Below are 22,804 nucleotides of genomic sequence, written 5' to 3'. Positions count from 1 at the left end.
TGGAGAGAGACTTGCCCCCGTTTCTGTACCGCCTGCCGTGCCTAGAAGTTTCCATATTGATTAGAGAGGTGCGCTTCTACTTTTCAGCAAATCTGTTGTGGCTGCATTGTCTTTCATCCTCGCATTGCTGGCAACAATGAGCTTTGTTTCTCCACTGTCCACAGGGACGTTTTGCCTTTTGCTTTGAGATGCCAACTTTTCTCCCTCAAAGGCATGAATGGTGATAAATCCTCTCCCCATACTTTAGACACCAGTAGTGAATCGGTGTAGGCGGAGCCTTATGATGATGTCAAACCGTCTGACTGACCTTACATTGTGTATGCTTAGATCACCACCAAGTTCCGTGACCTAGGGATTTGGCGAAGGCCAATCTTTGTGAAGACATTTCATGAGCGTTCCTAGCATGCTCCTAAATTCCTTTAAACATGTAGTAAACTACTTTGTATGCGAGTTCTTCCTGCTCACCTCCCCCTATCATCAGCTAACAAGAATCAACTTGAAAAGACATTATAATTACAGCAGACTCGCTAACCTTTCACGAGACACCCCAACTGCATAAGCTAGCTACCCTTGCTAGATGCATTGATGCATCAAGACAGAGAGAATGGATGGCAAGTCATGCAAATGTCTTGGAATGAGCCAGGAACTCCAGGGCCTCCCCTCTGGATATATCAGTGTCAGCAACCTAGGTCTAAGAGCCCAAATCATTTTCCTATGTCCTAGCAGGTTGGCCAGAAAGTTTAGTGGGAATAATGTCATTTCACCAGGGTTGCAGCAAAAGGCAAAACTTTCTGCATTCACACGAAAGAAGTTTTTTTCTATAAAATGTTAAAATTGCATGAAACCCGAGTTGCAATGTCGACATCATTACACTGCGCCACTAGGGAACAGCTGCAGTTAAAGTAGTGTGCTTTAAGAAATAGGGATAAAATGTACATTTTTAAGGTGTAATACATGTATCCGTTATTCAAACAACCTCAGTGGTGGTTGTTCCGAGCACGAAGTTTACGTTAACGATCCACGACAGATGGTTGATTGATTCATGCGGTTTAATTAACATCCCAAAGCAATATGCCGTAATGGAGGGCTCCCAATTAATTTTAACCCCGAGTGCGGTTCTTTAACATGCACCTAAACCTATAAGTACCTTATGGTGCTTTTGCATTCCTCCCCCATTGGAATGTGGCCACAAATCTAATCAAAGACCTTGCACATCAGAGCTGCCGGGGCAGATGTATGACCGAGGTCAACGTTATGCACACCATGTTGCCGTATCTGCAAGTCTGAATGAAAGTATGTGGTGGCATGCATGCCCTTAATGAACCAAACACCTAAAAGGACAATGGCGAGCAAACTTCTGCTCAAAGCAGAGGCAAGAATTTGTTGGGCCATTAAAGGTTGAGCTGGCCGGGATGGCAACAGTATTAATCTTTGACCCAGTGTCAGCACAACAGTGTACTAGACCATATTTGAGTACACATCTAGTCTGTGGTACCAGGCCTGGTACTTGGACTATGTGATATGCTGCTATTCATCGGCCCAATTAAAAGGCTCAGTCCAATATAGCTACCACTGCCATGTCTGGCCTAAATAGTCTGGTTGACCACGATAAATCTGGCCGCCAAGGTTGGGCCAGAAGAGTTTTTCTTAATGGAGAAGTCCAACTATAATTCAGACAGTCTATAGTTTATAGGGTGTCTGAATTAATGCATCCCTCACTCTCGCAACAAGAGAGAAGTGCAGTGCAGGCACTCTAGGCCCAATGACCTCCCTGCACACAACAGAAGGAACCAAGTGTCACCATTCAACATTTATTCCAGGTTCAAACAGCAATTCCTGGACAATGTCTCTGGCATTGTGCAATCGTCTGTGGATTTAGAGTGATGTGTAGTCTATACAAGTTGATGTTCTTCTTCTGTGCAGCGCGTTTGAGTTGCAACCTTGAAGAAAGGAAAAACTAGGAGTATAGTGAACCAGAGTTCTGGTTCACGATACTCACTTCTATTGTATACTCACTTCTATTGTAGTGAACCAGAATTCTGGTTCACTACAATAGAAGAGAGCATTACACAAGAAAAACGAAGCAAAATAAAGTTGGCCCAATACGTGATCATGTACGGTATAAAGTGTTTAAGCAAGCTTTAGCGCCACAGCCATACTCAGTGCATGCTCTTCCAAAAAGACGTGTGACAGCAGCAATTAAGCAGCTGCCGCACTCGCATGCTGGGACGAAGATGATAAATGTATACGTTGAAATAACCAACCAAAGTTGCACACGCGAATGTGGAGAAAATGGGCACTGAGTGGTTGGCAAAGCACGCGAACAAGCACGCATTGATTAAAGCCTACCGAGAAGGAACCAAGCATACTGGACGTTCTAGAAGGGCCCGCCTCTTTCTCCGTGTGAGCCTCCTTTCTGCAGGAATTAATTTATGTTTACGGAGTGATTAATATTTGGTTCTACAAAATAATTTAGCATTCGAAAATGAAAGTACCAGTAAATGGAGGCCTCAGGAGAGCACCTGAGATAATGAAGAGGGCGACGCAGGATCTCCATCCAGGGCACCCAAGAGGCAGCGGGGGTTTTAAAGCTGGAAGGCCTGGTCACTCTAGGCAGACATGGTTGAGGCAGCTGAGGCTGCAACGCGTTGGGGAGTGTTTGCATACAAGATCAACTGTCCGATCAGCACTCCCAAGTGCTGTTTGCTGGCATTTTTATTTGCACATGCTAAATGACAGCACAAAGACACATAATAAACGTAAAGAAGAGGCACAAGCAGAGAGAGAAGCAGCGGGCCCTTCTGCAACGTACTGTAAAGAATCGTACACATAACCCTGCGCTTGCAGGGTCATGTGCTGAGCCGACTTTTTGATAGAGAAAAGGTGAAGGGGATGGCTTCACAAAGAATTGACTTGCGAGGGCAGGCTGTGTGACATAATGCTCCCTCTCAGTTTATTTCCTTCTTCCATGGCTGCTATCCGCAGTCGAGTGGCCTAAATTACCCACGATCTCATGCGGCCATGCCCACGGATCAACAAGATTCCGCATTTCGTTTCTATCCCACAGCTATATGTAGCTGCTGATGCTGCAGGGCCTGCCAAACTTTATCCGTGTGAGCTGGTGCCTGGTCCTAGCTGAACTTGAAAGCCCAGAGCAAGCGCTGCATGACGAATTCAACACAAGGCCATCACATGTTTACAATATAAAAGTTAAGCAACAGTCCCACAGTTTGCTGCAGCTATCGTAGTCACTACTGCAAATTCGTGCAGCTACTGAACTTTTTTTTTAAGGGGCCAGACAGGGTCGTCCAATAGTTCTGTTTATATTTGTAACTGAGAGTAGATGGCCCAGTATGGTTATACATGGCAAAAAACTGGGCTCTCATCGCACATATTAAACCAAATTTCAATCTGAAATCACTGCCTTTCAACTCCTCCTACTAACACCAACCGCCAGTTTGGCAAGGCTGTGTGACAACAGTAACTGAGAGGCCACCGTGTCGCCTGCTTTGAAGCAGTTCGAGACCGCATCGTGTGTCTTTCGCTGCATGCTCTAGCACTCAAAGGCACAGCAGTGGTGTCACCACTGAACTGTGTCCTTAATTCCTTCAATTGCACAATAAAAAGCAATAGCAAACTACACAGATGCGCCAAGATGCCTGCGCAAAAACGAAGTGACGCATGGCAGCGATGATGTTTTCCAGCTCCTGCAATCGCTTCCAGTGTTTGCAGTACACAAAAGGCCTTCAAACGCAGTATCTGTTAGCCCAGGGAGCCGTTTCCAGAGGTGTCTATTTATTTCGTAACCACTTCCTGTTGCCACACTGCTTTACAGTTCAACTGCGACATTAAAAAATTCAAATACTACAAATTTTTCACTGCAATGAATGCATTCACACTTTGTTGCTGTGGGATGCGTATGGTTTAACATGCAATGCATAATTTAAGCACGAAAATTTGCTGTCATGGCCCCTTTAAGCGAATAGCTTTCTTTGGCTCTTTCATCCGTATTCACGGTCAGCAGCCAGACTTTCCCTATCGATGTGAATTTTCCCTGACTACTTTATTTGCGCTCTAGAACGATTGAGCATTCTTTGTAAGCATCTACAGACACTTGCACAGATGGAACTGGTGCAGACCATGCCATCACATCTACATTTACCTCTAGCCATGACCATACTGGATTCTTGGTGACTGGTGGCTGCAGAGTTTAGGCAGAGCTAGGCTCTTGACAGCACACCTCAACTCGTCCCACTCTACTTGTCATGGAACCTTCCACATGGTGCAGGCAGCAACTTATTCAAGGCATTCACCACATATAGATCACATATACATTACAAACAGATTTATAGAAGGCAACTCATTTGTCACAGGACAATCCATAAAGTAGTTTCTTTTTCCCAGTATCACAACCTCTGATTCTTTGTAAGTGGCTATAGGTGCATACACAGACAAGCTAAGTGCAGTGCTTGCCATCAAAGTTATGCATAAAATAATACAGCTGCCGTACCACAAACAGTAGGAGCCATCACTCTAGGACAATCACAGATATGGCAGCAAGGCATGGCCATAAATTTCTCACATGGGAAAGCAGCCATTCAGCAAGCTTGATCACACAATGGAATTGGTAAAGACATTCCACAATAGGCAAGCTAATTGTTCCAGTAAGGCACAAAAGAATGTTAGTGCCTTCAGTGTGATTTACATGTGTACACCCATCCAACAATACTGATATAAAGGCACTGCACACTTGATTTGGAGGCATATGCTACAAAATGAGCTCAACAATGCAGCAAGAACTTATGCCAAAGGAGATCAAAAATATAAAAATCCATACACATGCTCACATAAGTATACTTTATGTAACTGCACAAACCTTTTTCGTGTGCAAACCTTGTCACAAAAATGTAGGCAGAAACCAAATGGATTATTGCACAAATATTCAAAAAGCATATTCTGTCACTGCATAACTGTTTCTAACACACAAGTTACATTCCTTTCACACCCTTTAGTCTTTAGCCACCACGAGAATTTAATATATTCATTAGTGCAACTATTTTACTTCAAACGTGTTCACTTTCTGTCAAAAGTTCATTATAAATGTACAAACAATTAAATAGCCACACTGGCCAACTTATTTTATGCACAAATCAGTTAAATTTTCTTGTGCCTCCTAACTTCTTTCACAAAGAATAATAAAATTAGGAACATTAACTAAGCCAAGATTTCAGTGCAATACAAACTGACATTGAAAGTGGTGCTCCCCTGAGTAAGACATCATGCAGAAACCTCTATGCAGTGTTTGCTTCCTAAAAAGTAATACAATGATTCTTCACTGTTTACCACACCATGCTGCAAGTTCTTGTAGAAACATTTCAAATCTTTCTGCAGCCATAAACGCAACTATGAAAGACATGCCTAGGTGTGCAGTCAACAAAAGGCACATATTTAAATAACAGAAATAAAAATCTTTGGAATGTAATGTCTCACAGAACCAATATATTTTAAAGCACAATTACACTGAACAAATGAGTATAATTTTTGCACTTTGGTAGCAGAACACTGATGCATGGGTGTATGTGCAATGTAATAGGAAGCAATGTGCTACCCTAACCTTATGTTGCCATGTATGCCTAAATAAATCAATGGAAAAAAAAAAGGCACCACTGCTTGCACATATCCCACCCAACTCAAAAAAACAATGAACAATGCCCCCAAAGAAGTTCAGTTCAGATTTAAAGTCTGCTTGGAAAAAGTGCACCCAGCAAATTGGAACTGTTGAGCACATCAGAACTCGCTCCGAACATCACTTGGGTTTTCAGGTTCTTGAGCATTCTTTTTTAGTCGTCGCGATTTCAAGTTGGAGATGACCTCGTATGCCTTCTGAATCTCAATAAATTTCTCTTGAGCTTCCAGTTTCTGACCATGTTCTTTAAAACGATCAGGATGCCACTGGCGAGCCAGCTTGCGATAAGCTGCTGTGATGACTTCTTGGGAGGCACTGGATCGAACACCAAGAACCTGGAAATTGCACCACACAATATTTATCAGACATAACATTTTCCATGACCATGTATTTGGTTACATACTGTCTTATGAGCTGCTTGCCCTAACATCAAGGACTTGAGAAGCATTTATCTAACATTGCATTAGAAGTGGCCAGAAATGGCCTGCCAAGCAGCTAGCAACTCAAGTCACCAGTGAACTCCACTTACTAAAAAAATTTGGATTCTGGGATTTTACGTTCCAAAGCCACGATGTGATTATGAGGCACACTGTATTGGGGGGCTCCAGATAATTTTAACCACCTTGGGTTCTTTAACGTGCAAACCAATGCATGGTACACGTGCGTTCTTACATTCTACCCCCACCGGTATGCCGCCGCCGCAGCCAAGATTGAACCCATGCCCTCAAGCTCAGCAGTGCAGTGCCTTAGTCACTGGGCTACTGTGGCAGGTTTCACTTATTGAATGTGATCATTTCTAAGTAAACCAGTTCCTTTCAGAGGAAGCTTTAGCTTGGGTGCTCTTATCTAAATACATGTAAAAGGAGAATTCATTTTTCTCCGCAACCAATGCACCAAATTTGATGAGGTTTGTTGCATTTAAAAGAAAAACTTAAAATCTAGTGACTTCGTTTCAAATTTTTTTATTTAGGTTGTCAATCTTTTATTAAAAATTGGCAAAGATCGCACATTTTCAGACAACAGAACTATCAAGTTTAAAACTCTGAAACTCTGCAATGAAATATGATATCACGATTCTGTGAATTGCATCTGATAGTACATCTAAAGTGGAAAAAATTGATGTGTTACACATGAATCTTGATACCACAATTCTGTGAAATACATCTGATAGTACATCTAAAGCAGACAAAATTGATATGTTACACATGAATCTCAAAAAACTTAGTAATATGGAAACACAACTTTTCCAGAACTCTTGTGCACAACGGAACAGATTCATGTAAGATATAAATTGACATATAGAATTTGTTTGCTTTGAATGATCTAATGGATGCTGTTTACAGAACTGCGATATCTGCTCTTGATGCAGAGCTATTAAATTGTAAGCTTCATGCTTTATGTTTTTTTTTTCAAATTTCTGAATTTTTAAACATTTTTATAACAAAATTCAAGCACTAAATCGAAATTCTGCTTCCAACAGTCAGTGGAATTTAACTTTCACTCTCAATTGCAACAAATTTCATTAAGATCAGTCTAGGCGTTATCTCAGAAAAGCATTTCTGTGTCTTACATGCATTTGAATAGGCCGCGCCAGAGTTGGGCCCAAGCTAAAGCTTCCTCTTAAGCAGATTGTCAGAAATTAAATATACAAGTTTCATTGAAGAGTTGTAGCTAGGAAATTACAAAAAAGTTAACAAATTCCAAAGTACTGATACACTGTCTTGATAAGTAGGCGAAACGACACAATTCCATGTTCCTCTGATCCTCCTGAATAGTAGTAACTAAGTGTGCTCCTACTTAAAATTGAGGTGAGCTGCCTCTTTGTCCTCAAGGAAGGAGCAGTGAGAGCAATAACATCGTAAACCAATCACATACGGCACATTTATCACTATTTTTACACAGTAGTTGTGAAGTTAGTAACCCATGTGTCACACCTATGATATTTTGAATATGCTATAAATTTTTCATTTGAGCACACAATATAGAAGCAAATAACGTTTTCCAAATATATTTTTTCATATTTTTCGCCAGAACTTCAAAGGTTTAAGATGGAAGATGGATATACAGATATGGCAAAAACCTGATTATATTAATAGCCTATCGCATAGTTCATAAAGTTTGGATGACTTAAAATCTAAACATCTAATGGCAGCACAGAATAATAGAATAATGGCAATGCTTCCCAAAGATTTAGCCCCTGCTGCACAAGTGTAAATGGACTGTCTAAATAGTTAACTTGGTTAAAAACTGAGAAGTATTGTAAATTTCAACACAAACCCCTCCTCAGGCTATGCACTGAATAAAGCGTCTTTGCTACGAAAGAACAAAAAAAAAGTTGCATTGCCAAATCTGCAACGGAAGTGACAACAACTATGCGTGAACTATCACCTAAGAATCATGTATTTACCAATTGTTGTTCTACACTGCTGCCCACCAGCTGTCAGTCATCCTTCAATGTATCAGACTGTTTTTTATAGCAAACACAATACCATTGTATTGCACTCTACACTTTGGAACACACTCCTCCTCGCTGCACACCCTGTCTACTAGTGAGTGCAAGAATCACCAAGATGTCATGAAAAATTACCAGTAAAAATGGCTACTACAGCAGGCAATGTAAAATGCTTCCTAGTACACTTCATTTTAAATTATGAGTGGTCCTAACCAAGTGCAATACAGTGCTCATAACTTTTTTTTTTTCAGCATGACACATCTGTTGCCAACAAACCTGTTGACACACAAGCGCTATGAAGTAAGAAGCCATCAGTGTGACAATGGGTGCTGCTACTATACACAATTCTTTACAAGGACACTAACCTTAAGGGCATTGGCTTCTCCTTGAGGATCAAGAGCCTCCATAAAGAGCCGCCAGAGTTCACTCCAGCCCTGAAGTCGCACCTGGTGGTACATACCCACCATGACGCTTTTGAAGTCCTGCCACAAAGGGCTGCTAAAGAAGTGCTGGATTGAGTCGCGGCACTTGACCTCAGTGCCATCTTTGTCAGTCATGCTACAGTTGAAGTACAGCCATGAGGCCCACATAGAGCTGTAGAGCAGGCCACATGTGATGAACACTACAAGCCGCTGGCACAATGGCTTGGCAGGCCGTGGCTTAAGGCGCCACGTTTTAGCATAGTTGTTGAAGAAGTAGCTAGAGGCCAGGCTGGTCCAAAAGACGCTGTGCGTGCTGAAGAAGTAGAGTGGGTATGTCATGTATGCTCCCAACAATGGCATTTTGAAGTTGCCTTCTTGTTCCCCTATGTTGCCCACCAAGTGGACACCTGGTAAGGAAACCAGAACAAATTCCAATTAAATGCAGTCTAAAAAAGAAAAGTGGCACAGTAACTTGTAACAAACAGTATACGCAGGAAAAAGCTTACATGATACAAATGGCAAAGGCCTAAACAGTACAATGGCATTAACGTTTAAAATGTTTTCATCATGCAAACATTTTTCATGAATAAACAGTCTGTAGGCTCCTGTAGTTAGTACCAACCTTGGAAAGTATTGTTCTGCCTCATACAACATATATCTTTCCAGAACATGGAAGAAATAACCTGCTCAGAATTTAGGAAACAGGACAATTTTTTCCACTAGAGTTGTATTAAAAACACAAATAGTAAGAAAAAGCAGGCAGTTAAAGCAACGATGCATCCCCATTACCACTTTCCTTACTGCCATAAATTTGCTAATTTTCGGTGCTTCCATGTTTTGATGTTTTATTTCAAGACGAATTACTCACAACAAATACTGTGATACACAAAATTGTAGCCTAATGATTATTGGTGTTTTAAATGCAAGTAAAGCGAAAATAATTGCTCTGGAGTTTTCTGACAATTTTTATGTTAACCTTTAAAGAAGCACCTCAAGAAGTATAAATGAAAAGAACAATCACTACTAAAAGTACCGAGAGTGAACAAACCTGAAATATACGTGCTTGCTCCTAGTTTCCAATTTCTATAAATTAGACCATGCAATAAAGATATTTGATGGCATGAGAACATTAGCCATAGTCATGCCCACAAAAGGGGGGAAGGATAGGCACCTATTGTGTAGGGAGCATTTGCTTTGACTCCTGGCAGCAAGTGCCTGGTTATGTTTTTTTTTTCTTATTTATTTCTGGATTTTTTAAGCTCTTGAAGCAATGGTTGTCAGGTTGGCGGGCATCCGCAAGCCCTCATACTCAATTATCATGCTCGATCAGCTTCTCTGTAAGCAAGCTGGCATAGCCGTGCACCTTCAATTGACACTGATGCCTTCACGTGCTTTGTAAAATATTTGTAAAGTACTGTACAGTGTTGTAAAGTGTTGTATAGTATCGTACAGTAGTGAATACGGCATTTGCACAGATGGGGTTCAAAAAGTAAGAAATCAGACGGCTAGTCCAGCTACTCCACAAGGTCTATCTGAAATTGTCTGCATGCTCTTGTGTGAACAAAAACTCCACACAATAGGAAGGATTTATCATAATAAGTTGTACATATGCCAATGCAATTCTATTGAATAAAAGCAACCCACTGCGGGAAATTGCACTTATTTCAACACAAAAATTAAAACAATGTGAGCTCGTAAGCGTGTACCGATGTGTGAGGCATCATTAAAGCAGCAAAGACGTCGAGGCAAACAATTAGACAACCCAACTGAAGCTCCCGTCTCTTCACTGCTGGTGTCATTAAACATTGTGTAGTCCAATTATTCAATTAAATAATCAATTAAATGTTTATGATTATTTGGCGTTACGTTTTTTAGTCGATGCTGAGATCTTCTACCCCCAGAATTCTACTGTTGTTAAGGGCAGCAACTGCTAGAAATTGTGTTCATCGTGAATGTCAATGATGCTGCTGCATGTTCATCATGAAAATATGCAGCATGTTTAGCATGCAATAAAAATAAAGGTGAAGACCTTAATAAATCACTTAATTTATCAATCAATCAATTTATTAATACATCAGAGGTTAACTACAGCATGGAAAGTATACAGATGAGGGTCCCAATGTACAAGACTGCAATGGGACCCTCAGTGAAGGTTACATACAGATATTACAAGGATTAGCAGAAGTGCGAACGAAAGAACCAATACATCAAGTAAGAAATAGCATAAATAGCATAAAAAATTAAAAATAAAGAAGCCTGAATGCAAAAAAAGGAAGAACTCAAGAAATAAATACATTATATATAAACACAAATCTAGTACAAGAACTGGAGAAGCCCGAACATCAAGAATTTAACAAATAATCTTTAAGTAAAGTTTTGAATGACGGTAAAGAAATGGTGGATTTAAGACAGATGGGTAAATTATTCCATAATGCGATCACAAGGAAGGATGAAGACGATTTACCGTAACTAGTGGAAACCTAAGGCAGCATAAAGTTATTGTTAGCAGCAAACCTGGTACAGTTTGTATTTATTAAAAGCTCAGAATGAATGAAATCACTAGAAAGTTTATTGTTATTTGTCTATACAATAACACAACCAGACTAAACTGAAAAAAGTTATTAACAGTCAAGATGTAGTTGCAGTGAAAAAGGGCAGAGGCACTGCAGTCGCGAGAAGAGTGAAAAATAATCCCAACAGCCCGATTTTGTAAATGCTGAAGGGATGAAAGATAACACTGATATGTATTCACCCATGATACAATCCATAACTGATATACATGCTTGATGAAATGAGCGCTGCGAAGACGCGGACGAAAGAACACATGTACGACAGACAAGGCGCTCATTTCGCAGCGCTCATTTCATCAAGTATGCATAACCAACTCACCCACATCAAGCTTCTGATATACATGCTTTCAGCAGTGCATGAATGCCGAATGCTGCCATCTTTCTAATGTGAGCAATATGGTTAACGAACTTAGGTTAGCATTGAGATGAATGTCAACGAATGATGCACTATCACTGACACTAATGAAATGTTATGTCTGTTGTGATGCCCTGTAATGATGTTAACTCACCTTGAGGTGATTTAAAACCCAGGAATTTAGATTTATTTGGATTATTAAGTAAATAATTTACGTGGTACCACTTGGACACGCAACAAAGAACAGTATTTAATTTATTAGTGACAGCATTAATACATGTATCAGCAAGGGAGATAGTTGTATTGCGGGTATATAAAACACAGTGAGCCATGTTTATACTGTCAGGAAGATCATTTATATAAAGTAAAAAAAAGTAATGGACCAAGTAATGAGCCTTAAGACACCCCTTGATTAATTGTTTTAGTAGCAGAGAAAGAGCCTGATGTCTACACGGTATCCTTTCTGTTCAGCAAGAAATGTTTTAAAAACTTGAGGGCCAGACCCGAAATACCATATGCTTAGAGTTTGCTAGACAAGATGATTAATGGTGTCAAATGCCTTTGTGAAGTTCAAAAACATCAAGCCAACCATACATCCTTAATCAATAGAGCATTTGATATATTCAGTTAGCAAAAGCAGGGCAAGGCTAGTAGAGCTTCCCGCATGAAAACCAAATTTGCATGATTTCAGTAAACTAAACTTTTGCAGATATTTTTTAAAGTTAATTATATATAATTTTTTAGGGGAAGAATACAGATGGGATGGTAATTGGAAACTGACAGCATATCCACCTTTTTAAATACTGACAGAACTTTCACTACTTTTAGAGAATTAGGAAAAATCCAATTTTTTAACACCAGATTTATATTTACAGAAAGTGACATTGGCCACAAGGTTTAAGTGCCATGCAGAAATGTTATCTATACCAGGGCTGGTCTCTCTTAAGATCTTTAATCACTGTAGACAGGGGTCACGGGGAAAAGAAAAAAGGAGTGGCTAGAACGATTTAGTTTACTTATTTATTCATTTATTTATTTCCTCAAAGGTCTCTTGCTGAGACATTACATGAGGGAGTGGATGGTTAACAGCAAAAAAAACAAAAAAAAACTACAAGTTATAACGGGATGTTTTCAATGAGCCACTTGAATGCAAGTGGGTCGATGATAGTGGCAACTTCGGTGGGCTGGCCATTCCAGTCTCATGTTGTGCGCAGAAAAGATGATTGCTGAAAAGTCACGGTATGGGCTTGTGGGGGATATACTATGTTAGAGTGGCTGGTGCAGGCAATGTGATGTGCTCTTTTTATGTACGGGTTGTCAAAAGGCAAAGAATGGAAAAATTTATGAAAAAGGTTAAGACGTGCTATTCTACGGCGCGAGGCTAGAGAGGGTAAGCTATTTGGGCTCTTAGTGTTGAGATGCTTGAATTGGTACGAATAATTAGACAGGATATAAATCACATCACGCTGTTCTGAACCGACTCAAGGGCGTTAATAAGGTTATTGTGGTGGGGGTCAAAAATAGCATGGACATACTCCAGCTTGGGCTGCACACAAGTTTGAAAAACAAGTTGTTTAATAGAGGGAGGAGAGAGGACAAGGTTACAGTGTACATAACCTAGAGTATGATTAGCAGAATTTATTATGTGGTTAACATGACAGGTCCAAGTTAGGTCACGCAAAATATACACACCAAAATATTTGAATGAATCAGTTGTTGCAATCTGCATGTTATTGATGCTATAATTAGGCATATCATAATTATAACGACGATGAATAGACAACACGGTTTTAGATACATTCAATGACATGAGCCAAGTGTTACACCAGTTTTGTATGCACGATAAGTCATTTTGTAACGCGAAATGGTCAGTGGGATTAGTAATGTGAAGCACAATGTCCTTGACCAAAAATTTCGAAAACGTAGTAGCTAAAAGCATTAGCGACACTCTCAGGGCTATCATGTGTAATGCTGTTCATGTAACTTTCTGCATATATGAACTATGTGGTGGACGGTTTAAGAAATCATTCAACAGCTGCCATTGCCTCTTATAACTGTTTGTGTCTGCATAATTCATTTTTGTAATATTCTTTCTTAGCATTTTTTTAGCAGACATGAAAGATTGTTGGTATATTTTTTATAGCATGAAGCTAGAGCAGCATTAAATGGTTAACTTTTAACTTTTCTGTAAAGCTTATCTTTCTTCATATTTTTTAGCAATCCCTTCAATAACCACGGATTCTGAGGATATTTGTATCTCTTTTTACATTTAACTACTGTTGTACACTTGTTAACAGCCTTGAGGAAAAGCAAAGAATACTTGTGGCAGCACTCAGCTTCATATAATGGCAGGCTGAAAAGGTTCCTGTAGTATGTGCAGAGCCAAGTTTCTGAGATGCAAATGATTGAGAAGGAATGTGCAAGTAAATTTAGAGTTATTGATATTATCCTAATTATTTCGGAACTTTCGTGTGTCAAAATGTGTCAGGGGGTGATTAATTTTAGCTGACATTTGCTTTGCCTCTTCAGGAGATAGTAAGGTCATGACGAAAAGATGGAAGTACAGGAAGTATTTCAAACATAAATGAACAAAGAACTCAGTGGCTATACAAAGACGCTTAGGTCACTTTCTTTGACAATATAATATACCTTGCTATCACCAGACTTGTGACCCTTGATATGGCAATTGTCTGTCCAGAGGAATTGCCATTTGTGCATTTTTTTTTTTTTCAATGTAAGGGCTTTGGCAAACAATCTTTCATTCTCAGGAGACAGGTGATCACTCATATAATTTGCGCTATCAGAGATACCAGAGAGGCCAACATCAGAAGTACTCAGACGTGCCTTACACGCTTCATGGACAAAGTAGTTTTACTTATCCCGGCAACAAAACCGCGCAACAATATGATTTTTATCTGATTTAAATGAGATGCAATGAATTTGATGCATCAAAATCACTGGGTGTGACAGGACATTGAATAGCTTCCCCAATTCACTTCGCAATAGCTGTGCAGACTGCTCCCCGAGTGACTGCTACACCCTTGATTTTATTATTTACCCACGAATACTGCTCAAGTTCTGCAACTTTTCTGGTTAGTGCCCTTTTTACGCAACCAGTTCCCTATTAGCTAGAGTCAATTCATCCTGACTTCTGACTGAGGCTTCAAGCAACATGCTGAGCTTGTTGCTTGAAGACAATATACAATAAGACAATATAATATACCTTGCTATCACCAGACTTGTGACCCTTGATATGGCAATTGTCTGTCCAGAGGAATTGCCATTTGTGCATTTTTTTTTCAATGTAAGGGCTTTGGCAAACAATCTTTCATTCTCAGGAGACAGGTGATCACTCATATAATTTGCGCTATCAGAGATACCAGAGAAGCCAACATCAGAAGTACTCAGACGTGCCTTACACGCTTCATGGACAAAGTAGTTTTTCTTATCCCGGCAACAAAACCGCGCAACAATATGATTTTTATCTGATTTAAATGAGATGCAATGAATTTGATGTATCAAAATCGCTGGTTGTGACAGGACATTGAATAGCTTCCCCAATTCACTTCGCAATAGCTGTGCAGACTGCTCCCCGAGTGACTGCTACACCCTTGATTTTATTATTTACCCACGAATACTGCTCAAGTTCTGCAACTTTTCTGGTTAGTGCCCTTTTTACGCAACCAGTTCCCTATTAGCTAGAGTCAATTCATCCTGACTTCTGACTGAGGCTTCAAGCAACATGCTGAGCTTGTTGCTTGAAGACAATATACAATAAGACAATATAATATACCTTGCTATCACCAGACTTGTGACCCTTGATATGGCAATTGTCTGTCCAGAGGAATTGCCATTTGTGCATTTTTTTTTTCAATGTAAGGGCTTTGGCAAACAATCTTTCATTCTCAGGAGACAGGTGATCACTCATATAATTTGCGCTATCAGAGATACCAGAGAAGCCAACATCAGAAGTACTCAGACGTGCCTTACACGCTTCATGGACAAAGTAGTTTTTCTTATCCCGGCAACAAAACCGCGCAACAATATGATTTTTATCTGATTTAAATGAGATGCAATGAATTTGATGTATCAAAATCGCTGGTTGTGACAGGACATTGAATAGCTTCCCCAAGTCACTTCGCAATAGCTGTGCAGACTGCTCCCCGAGTGACTGCTACACCCTTGATTTTATTATTTACCCACGAATACTGCTCAAGTTCTGCAACTTTTCTGGTTAGTGCCCTTTTTACGCAACCAGTTCCTTATTAGCTAGAGTCAATTCATCCTGACTTCTGACTGAGGCTTCAAGCAACATGCTGAGCTTGCTCCTTGTGATTGTCACATGCTTAGGTTACTGGAGGACACCAGGAAGGTGAATGATTGTTTGTGGGAAGTGTAAAGAAACAGTTTCATTCTAGCTCTAGAGCAAAAGCACACTTATTTTTTTCCAATGGAATATGGAATTTTACACACCAGTGCATGAAGTGCACTGAAAAGAATAATTATGTAGACAGCGTGCATTTATTATGACATAGTAAGGTGTCAGATAAAGTTCAAGGCAATGTACAGCTTGCCAGGTGACACTCATCTCCATGGGAGAAGTGCAGATTCCAGCTTAGATGACTATTTAGCTTCAGACAAGAAATAAACACCTGCAAATGTCTTTTGAAGCATGTTTTCAAGTGAGCCATGGCATTTACACAGACACAATGTGTTTCAATAAAACTAATTTACAGAAATCTTGCTTGGTCAGACAGCCAAGCTTGGCTGTCATGTTCAGTAGATGTTTTGCAGCAATGTCGCTATGAATTTTCCCCTAAACTGAAACTCATCTGCCATGCACATCTAGGACTACACTAACGTGCTATTTTTGGGTCTGAAAAAAAATGAGCAATAAGAATTACAGCTTGAGTCGGTTACACACCTCATAAAGAAAGCTTTTTTTTTAATAGAATGTGCTTTCGATTGGCCTTGTTTCTGAATACAGATTATCACATTCTCTTAGATTTTCTATGCCAGGTGTCTCTGAACATCTGAAAGCTTTTTCGCAGGTCACTTCCAAATATCAATGCTTTTCTACAAGAAAGACTAACAAATGGTTAGTTTCTCATGTGAGGCTAAACTATGGCAAACAGAGCTTGAAATTTATATTGCCTATTACATTCAATAAGTATGATACCACCCATACATTGCCTCCTGCTTTCTAAACAGACAATGAAAAGAAACACTAAATCACTTTAAACTGATAAAGTATTCTTTAAAAACTTTTATTTCTGTTAATTCTATGGCAATAGGTTGATTATTAGAAGGAAAAATGAAGGTGAAAGTTTCTTTTTATTTTGCATTCAAATTGCAGCATCAACATGTCAGTGTGAAGTCATGAATTTTAAAACCTTTTTCATATTTTAGCCATTGTGGCTCAGTAAAAGTACTTGAAACTTCCCAAGTCCAGTATGACTCTCAGAATACAATACAATCAATTTTTTACAAACAATTTCACTAGACCCAAGCAGCTGCTGTTAAAATCCATGACATCACTGCGAGATGGTGCATTAGCTGCCTTTTGTCTTTGCATCTTTTCTGGTATTGTAAAAGGGTAGTTTACTATTACAGCTCAACTTATTTTTCTTTTTAGTCCCTTTAAGCTATGTTTTATTAAGAGTATCCAGTAAATATTTTCAAATATCCAATTTGCTTAACTGTTTTCTAGCGATGTGCAAATATTTGAAATTTCTAATATGAATCAAATAGTCTGCTATTCAATTCGTATTCGATTCCAGAATTCCCTATTCGAAAATGTCAAATATTTGTTTCTGTTCGAATGTAAGGGATAACAGTACCTATTACAGCCCCGAGAAAGACCGATGCAAGTGAGCAGTGTTACGAATAAATCTGCTGCCGGATTGCTGCAATTATTGCACTGAGGCATCAGTTCCAGAGTGAATACATGGAGCAGATAATTTCTGCTCAATTATTTTCAGTCATTCAATAGGAATGCCTCACTTTTAGGCAGCCTATATAAGAATTTGCTGTCTGCATTTAGGCAAAGCAATTTAGTATTTTGCAAGACTCACGGCGTTTGCATCCCTTTGAACGAATGTGAGGCGCTGTACGATCACACTTCTCTCCAACGAGCATAACACTATATGCATCACATGACGTGTGTACTCTTGTTTTATTACTGCTAGTTTCATGTAGCACCTGAATTGAAAGCAGTTGTTTCTCATTTACAGTTGACAGGTCACCCGCTTGTTAATGTCATTACACGCATATATCAAATAACGCGTCTTTTTACCAATGGACTTTACGAAAAATTTACACGCACATGCTACAATCCTTCACTGACTGGGCCAAATAAAAGTATGCGCTCATGCTTATGTGACGGAACTCAGCAGATACGTGTACTTTGCTTGCAACAACACGATCCAGTAAAATGTTGCCATGCAAGTAATAGAACTGGATATAAGGGGGGGGGGGGAGCTAATAAATTTGCAGTCAGCGACTCATGCGTATTTCTAATTTCGCGCGCATATGTGATGCACACTAATTGAGTGAACAGAAGGCCAAAAATGAACTTATACTTACCAATTGCAACTGCCAGTGGCACTGGTAGAGCAGCGAAAGCCATGTAGTCCGCAGGAATGTATTCCACTGGTATGGCGTACAAGATCATGTAACCGAGGGCGTCTGAAACTATCATTTGCCCTATAGATCTAACAGTACTTGACGGCGGCTTCGCATGTTTGCGTATTTTTTCCTTCAACTTGTCGAGAGTCTCTGGATCTTTGTTGGCGTATTTGACATAATATGGGATTCGCCAAATATCCCTGATCAAGCCAAGGCCGAAGTAACCACCCAGTGTCATCCACCACACAAAAGCTTGGCGGTCGCGACCAAGGTAGAAGTGATGTGCACCTAGTATACCTATTGTAAGCCATAGTAAATATGTAACAAACAAGCTTTTCGCCATCGGTGACTACGCGCGCACTTGCATCAACGGGAACGTACTACAAACACGTTTCAAATTGAGGAGCGCACGTTTAACTGGGACGCAGCCAACCTACGCATCAGCCAGTCTGCCTGCTCAAGGGGTAGCTCTTCACAATGTAGGTACCGGCACGTCTACGCAATCAAAGTGCAAATCGCGCGCGCACTCCGTTGTACGGCTATAGTACGGCTTACATAGGCGCGCCTTCTCGGTCAACGGGCTTCTTGCACACGTCGAATACCGACTAATCAGACTGGACAGATTCTTCGCTTCACAATCATAGAGTCTACAGTGATGGAGAAAGTAAGTAGGCATGACACTCCACGGTGCACAGGTAAAATAAGATAGTTAGCTGCTGCCCCCACTTGGCGATATTAAAATCCATTCACTTTGTGGCCTTTGAGATTTGGCGACGTCCAAATCCAAGCATAGCCTTTAAGATCGGCATTTTAAGACCAGAGGACGCGGCGAAATTGCAGTTTATAATTTAGATTTCTGAATTGTTCTGTACGAAACATGGCGAAGTTGGTTGCTTTGTTTGTCATGGAAAAAAAAAGCGAAATTATCCACCTCTAAGATTACAAAAAAAATATCTCGAAGGTCACGCTTTGCCGTATTGCAAACGTCGTTGGGAGCGCGACCGAGATCCCACAGTTCTACTGTCGATCATGTGGTTCCCATGTGGTTCCCCTGAGTTTAGGTGTTCCTCTGACTATGGTGTACTGGAATGGGGCAGTGTGTCGTCCGGGGGCGAAAACGTGGCTATTTGTCCGATGACGGCCTGGGGTGCTACTGCAGCGTCATTTGTCGCTGCAGCCTGTGGCAAGCGGAGCCATAATGATGCAAAGCAGGGCCTCCGGGATCGGCACTGATCGTCGCGGAGGTCATGCATGACCGTGCGGAGCTAGCTGATTGCTTGCTGCTGCCTTTCCTCTGCGTTCGCACATTTTATTGCGAGAGCAATTACATGGACACTCAAGGCGCATTTTGCCGTCACTGTCGCCATGATGTTCCGTATGAAGTCCAAGGGCGACAACACTGTCGCCGCGTGTCGTATGCTGTATGCGCGAGTAAAAGCACGCGGGGGAAGTCGACGATCGCGGCTCAATCAGGCGCGCGCGCACGAAAAAAGCTGAGAGCAAACGCGCCGTTTTCCGTCGCGCGAAAGGCCGTGGGGGAATGGGAAGGCAGGCAAGGGGGGGTGGGGCGTGGCGCTCCGGCAGCAACTGCGCATTTCGCGACCGGGACACGGGAACCGGGACAACTTACGATCGCGGCTCAATCTCACGCAGGTAGGCAGAGCGCGGGAGGGAGGGATGCGGCTTCGACTCCGCCAACACCATGGAGGAAGGAAAAAAAAGCTGCGGAGAGGCCCTACGCCCTACCCCCTCTGCGCGCTGGGAGAAAAATGTGGGGGATGTGATACGTGATAGTTTCTCCTCTTTGCGTCATTTTCCTTTTCATTCTTTTGCTCGTAGCGGCCATGCTTTCGGGCCGTAATGGCGGCTTTCTTGTGGTTATGTGTGCTCACACATGTTGCCCCGTAGGTATCGTATCGTGTCAAAGGCGTCGTGTGGGCAGGTTTGCGTTCTCTGTGTTTTGTTGTGCTGTGTTATCTGGACCGTGCTCTCCCGGATGTTGCTGTGGCCAGGTGGGACAGGAGCAACTAAAGCTCGTGAAATTAACGCGCATGCAACGCTGTACACAATGTACCGCGCCACGGCAATGGCAACGGACAAAGGAATATCCGCGGGAAATTTTGCCCTCTTCGGCGGAACCGATACAATTCAGAATCTGTACAATGAACGCCTTGCAGTTCAGTGATTCCTGTTTTTGACAGCGCATGGTGCATTTTCGGCACGTAGAACGTACGTTATTCAATAATGCATAATCCTGGTTTTAGACATTTGTGTTCAGTAACAACTTGCTTTTCGGCATATTAAAACACATGTTGCTTAACTGATGCATGTTTCTTGCAGTAATCGCGACAGCACGAAGTCTTTCAAGCATAGCGCGTTCGAGGATCATAAACACCTGCACAGGTGTACCACAATACACGTGCTGATAGAGCGTTACGCAGAATATGCGCATTTTGCTGCCCTCGGCACCTTGCGCCGTCCAGTCATCCGGGAAGATGTGGAAGAGGCGGCTGCTTTGACTTAAAGGGACATTAAAAAGAAAAATTATTTCTTCTGCATCAATAAATTACGTTTCTACAACACCAAAAACACCACACTTACCACCATAAGAGGCTTGGTAAGCCGGAAAAAGCGCAAGAACGAAAGACAGGTGGCGACGCCTCCCTGAAGTTCCCGCACCTGATCGCTGGGACGTCATGGATTTTGATGGCATCTTCTAAGGCCTACTTAATTATATAGCGGTACAAATTGACTACATTGTGTTCTAAAGGAAACAAATATTAAACACAGTAAGTTTCGGGAACCTTAGCCAACGCGGCCCAAATGCGAAAATATACTTTGGAATCCCTGACGTCACACTGACGTACCGGCGTCGGGGTTTAGGCGCGAAATTCAAATACTGATACTTCGAGCTTCATTTTCTCATCTAATAATCAAACTATTATTTTGAAATAACTGCCTGCAGGGTTCTCGAACTATGCTTTATTAGTCTAAACTTACTTATTGTTTCACTTTACTGTCCCTTTAAGGAACGAATCCTCCCTACCGCAGGCGTATCTTATCTGCGGGCGCAAGAAGCGCAGGGAAGTGAAGGTTAGCGGATGCGCTGCAAGAGTGAGCAAGGCTCCACAGAACGTACGCCTTGGAACACATCAAACGGATGTTCCATGGTCGCACGTAGGCGAGGCCTAGGTCCGTACTGTTCTGCACCGTGCTCCCGCTATCACAAACATTTGGTTCCGTGAAGCTTCATTCACCGTAGGAAGAAGGCATCTCAGGCCGCAGTCAAGTAATCTAAACGCGGAGTCAGAAATGACATTCTGCCTCCACGCCGGCGCGCTGTCGTAGTGATACATGGCCACCCGAAATTTGTTGACTAAAGCTCGACGATTCCTCAAGTCACAGCGAGAATACGTGTTTGTGCTCATAAACTCCAGATGGATCGCAAATAGGTCGGTGTACAAATGCGTACATTTTTTTTTTTCGTATCACCAGACGTCTAGCTCGCAAGTCCGTCTTAGAGCCCCAGGAAGTCCAAGCAGAGAAAAGCAAGTAGAAATGAGCGATAAAGGTGACCTTTTTTAAAAACACGCAAGAACTGGGCAGCGGCCGGTACCTGCGGTTGAGAGAACAGTTCAGTTGGCTGGGCTGATAAAGCATGTTTATGTTCATAAAAGCCGGTAAAAGCAGCCGATTCGACCTCTCGGCCCAATTTGCGAAGTTCATTATGAACCTTTTTCAATATGACTTCGGCAACGGTAATGCGATGAGATTTCGCGATCACATCCTTTAGTACGCGCGCGACCGAGCGCCCGGTTGCGCGCAGCGCGGCGTGGTTTCGCGAGAAATGTAAACATGAAACAGTTTTCCTTCCTCCATGCCACGGAGGAAGGAAACTAAGGAGAGGCCCTGACGTCACTCTTTGTGAAGCAAAAGTGAAGCCGGAAGTTGGCGTTGCTCATGGCGATGCTCCGCCTTTTGTGCCACCCTCCTCTCTTGTTTACATCTTTCGCGAAACCACGCCGCGCTGCGCGTGGTTTCGCACGCGAAGCGTGCGCGTTTGCGCAACATCCGGCAGAGCACGGTGCAGGTAACACAGCGCAACAAGACACGGTGACTAACGCAAACCCGCCCACACAGCGCCTTTGCCACGGCACGAAACCTACCAGAGCAACACGTGCGAGCGCTCAAAATCAGTACAACGCCGCCATTGTGGCCCAAAAAGCGTGGCCATACAGCAAAAAATAAAATAAAAAAGCAGCAAAAAAATGAGAACCTACTACGTCATTTCCGCCACACTTTTCTCCTAGAAAGGAGAAGTGGCGCGACATCATGGCGGAGCAACGCCAACTTTCGGCTTCACTTAGCTTCCCAAAGAGTGACGTCAGGACCCCTCAGTTTTTTTCCTTCCTCCATGGCTCATACCTTTGTGCGCGCTGTATTCTCGCCGCTCTTGCGTTGAAGCAATAAATCGCCCGTAGGTCACTTCACTCGCTCCTGCTGCCGCGCTTGAGACGTTCATTTGAGGGATCGCCAGTGGTTTGTCCGCATGCGCGAGTAAGAGCAGGCGTGAGGGAGAAAATCTGGGGGCTTTCGCTCCTTGAATATATGACTCTGCCTAGGCACAACGGAGGAGGTTTCGTACCGCGTTGTTTGCGTTTGTCCCCTTGACATTCTGGCATTGCGGAGTGT

At 41.8% G+C, this 22,804-nt stretch overlaps 1 protein-coding gene across 1 annotated transcript; it reads right to left on the bottom strand.

Moving 5' to 3' along the window:
• Positions 1–3,758: 3,758 nt before the first annotated feature.
• On the bottom strand, positions 3,759–18,758 carry wus (TM2 and DnaJ domain-containing protein wurst). The gene is made up of 3 exons (XM_065449249.1): positions 18,071–18,758; positions 8,504–8,967; positions 3,759–6,021 (listed from the first exon to the last, which is right to left on the bottom strand). The coding sequence occupies exons 1-3, from the start codon at positions 18,453–18,455 to the stop codon at positions 5,788–5,790; spliced, it is 1,083 nt and encodes a 360-aa protein (XP_065305321.1). The 5' UTR covers positions 18,456–18,758; the 3' UTR covers positions 3,759–5,787.
• Between the last annotated feature and the right edge of the window lie 4,046 nt (positions 18,759–22,804).

The sequence above is a fragment of the Dermacentor albipictus genome, chromosome 1 (assembly GCF_038994185.2).
Source record: "Dermacentor albipictus isolate Rhodes 1998 colony chromosome 1, USDA_Dalb.pri_finalv2, whole genome shotgun sequence".
Lineage (NCBI taxonomy): Eukaryota > Metazoa > Arthropoda > Arachnida > Ixodida > Ixodidae > Dermacentor > Dermacentor albipictus.
Note: the sequence above shows the minus strand (reverse complement) of the source record. Positions and strands in the feature narration are given on the sequence as shown.

Excerpts from the sequence above, each read along its gene's own strand:
- wus (XM_065449249.1), bottom strand. The coding sequence starts at position 18,455 with ATGGCGAAAAGCTTGTTTGTTACATATTTACTATGGCTTACAATAGGT. Across the intron at positions 8,968-18,070 it reads GCCACTGGCAGTTGCAATTG|GTGTCCACTTGGTGGGCAAC; the intron begins GTAAGTATAAGT and ends TTTCCTTACCAG. Across the intron at positions 6,022-8,503 it reads GAGAAGCCAATGCCCTTAAG|GTTCTTGGTGTTCGATCCAG; the intron begins GTTAGTGTCCTT and ends TGCAATTTCCAG.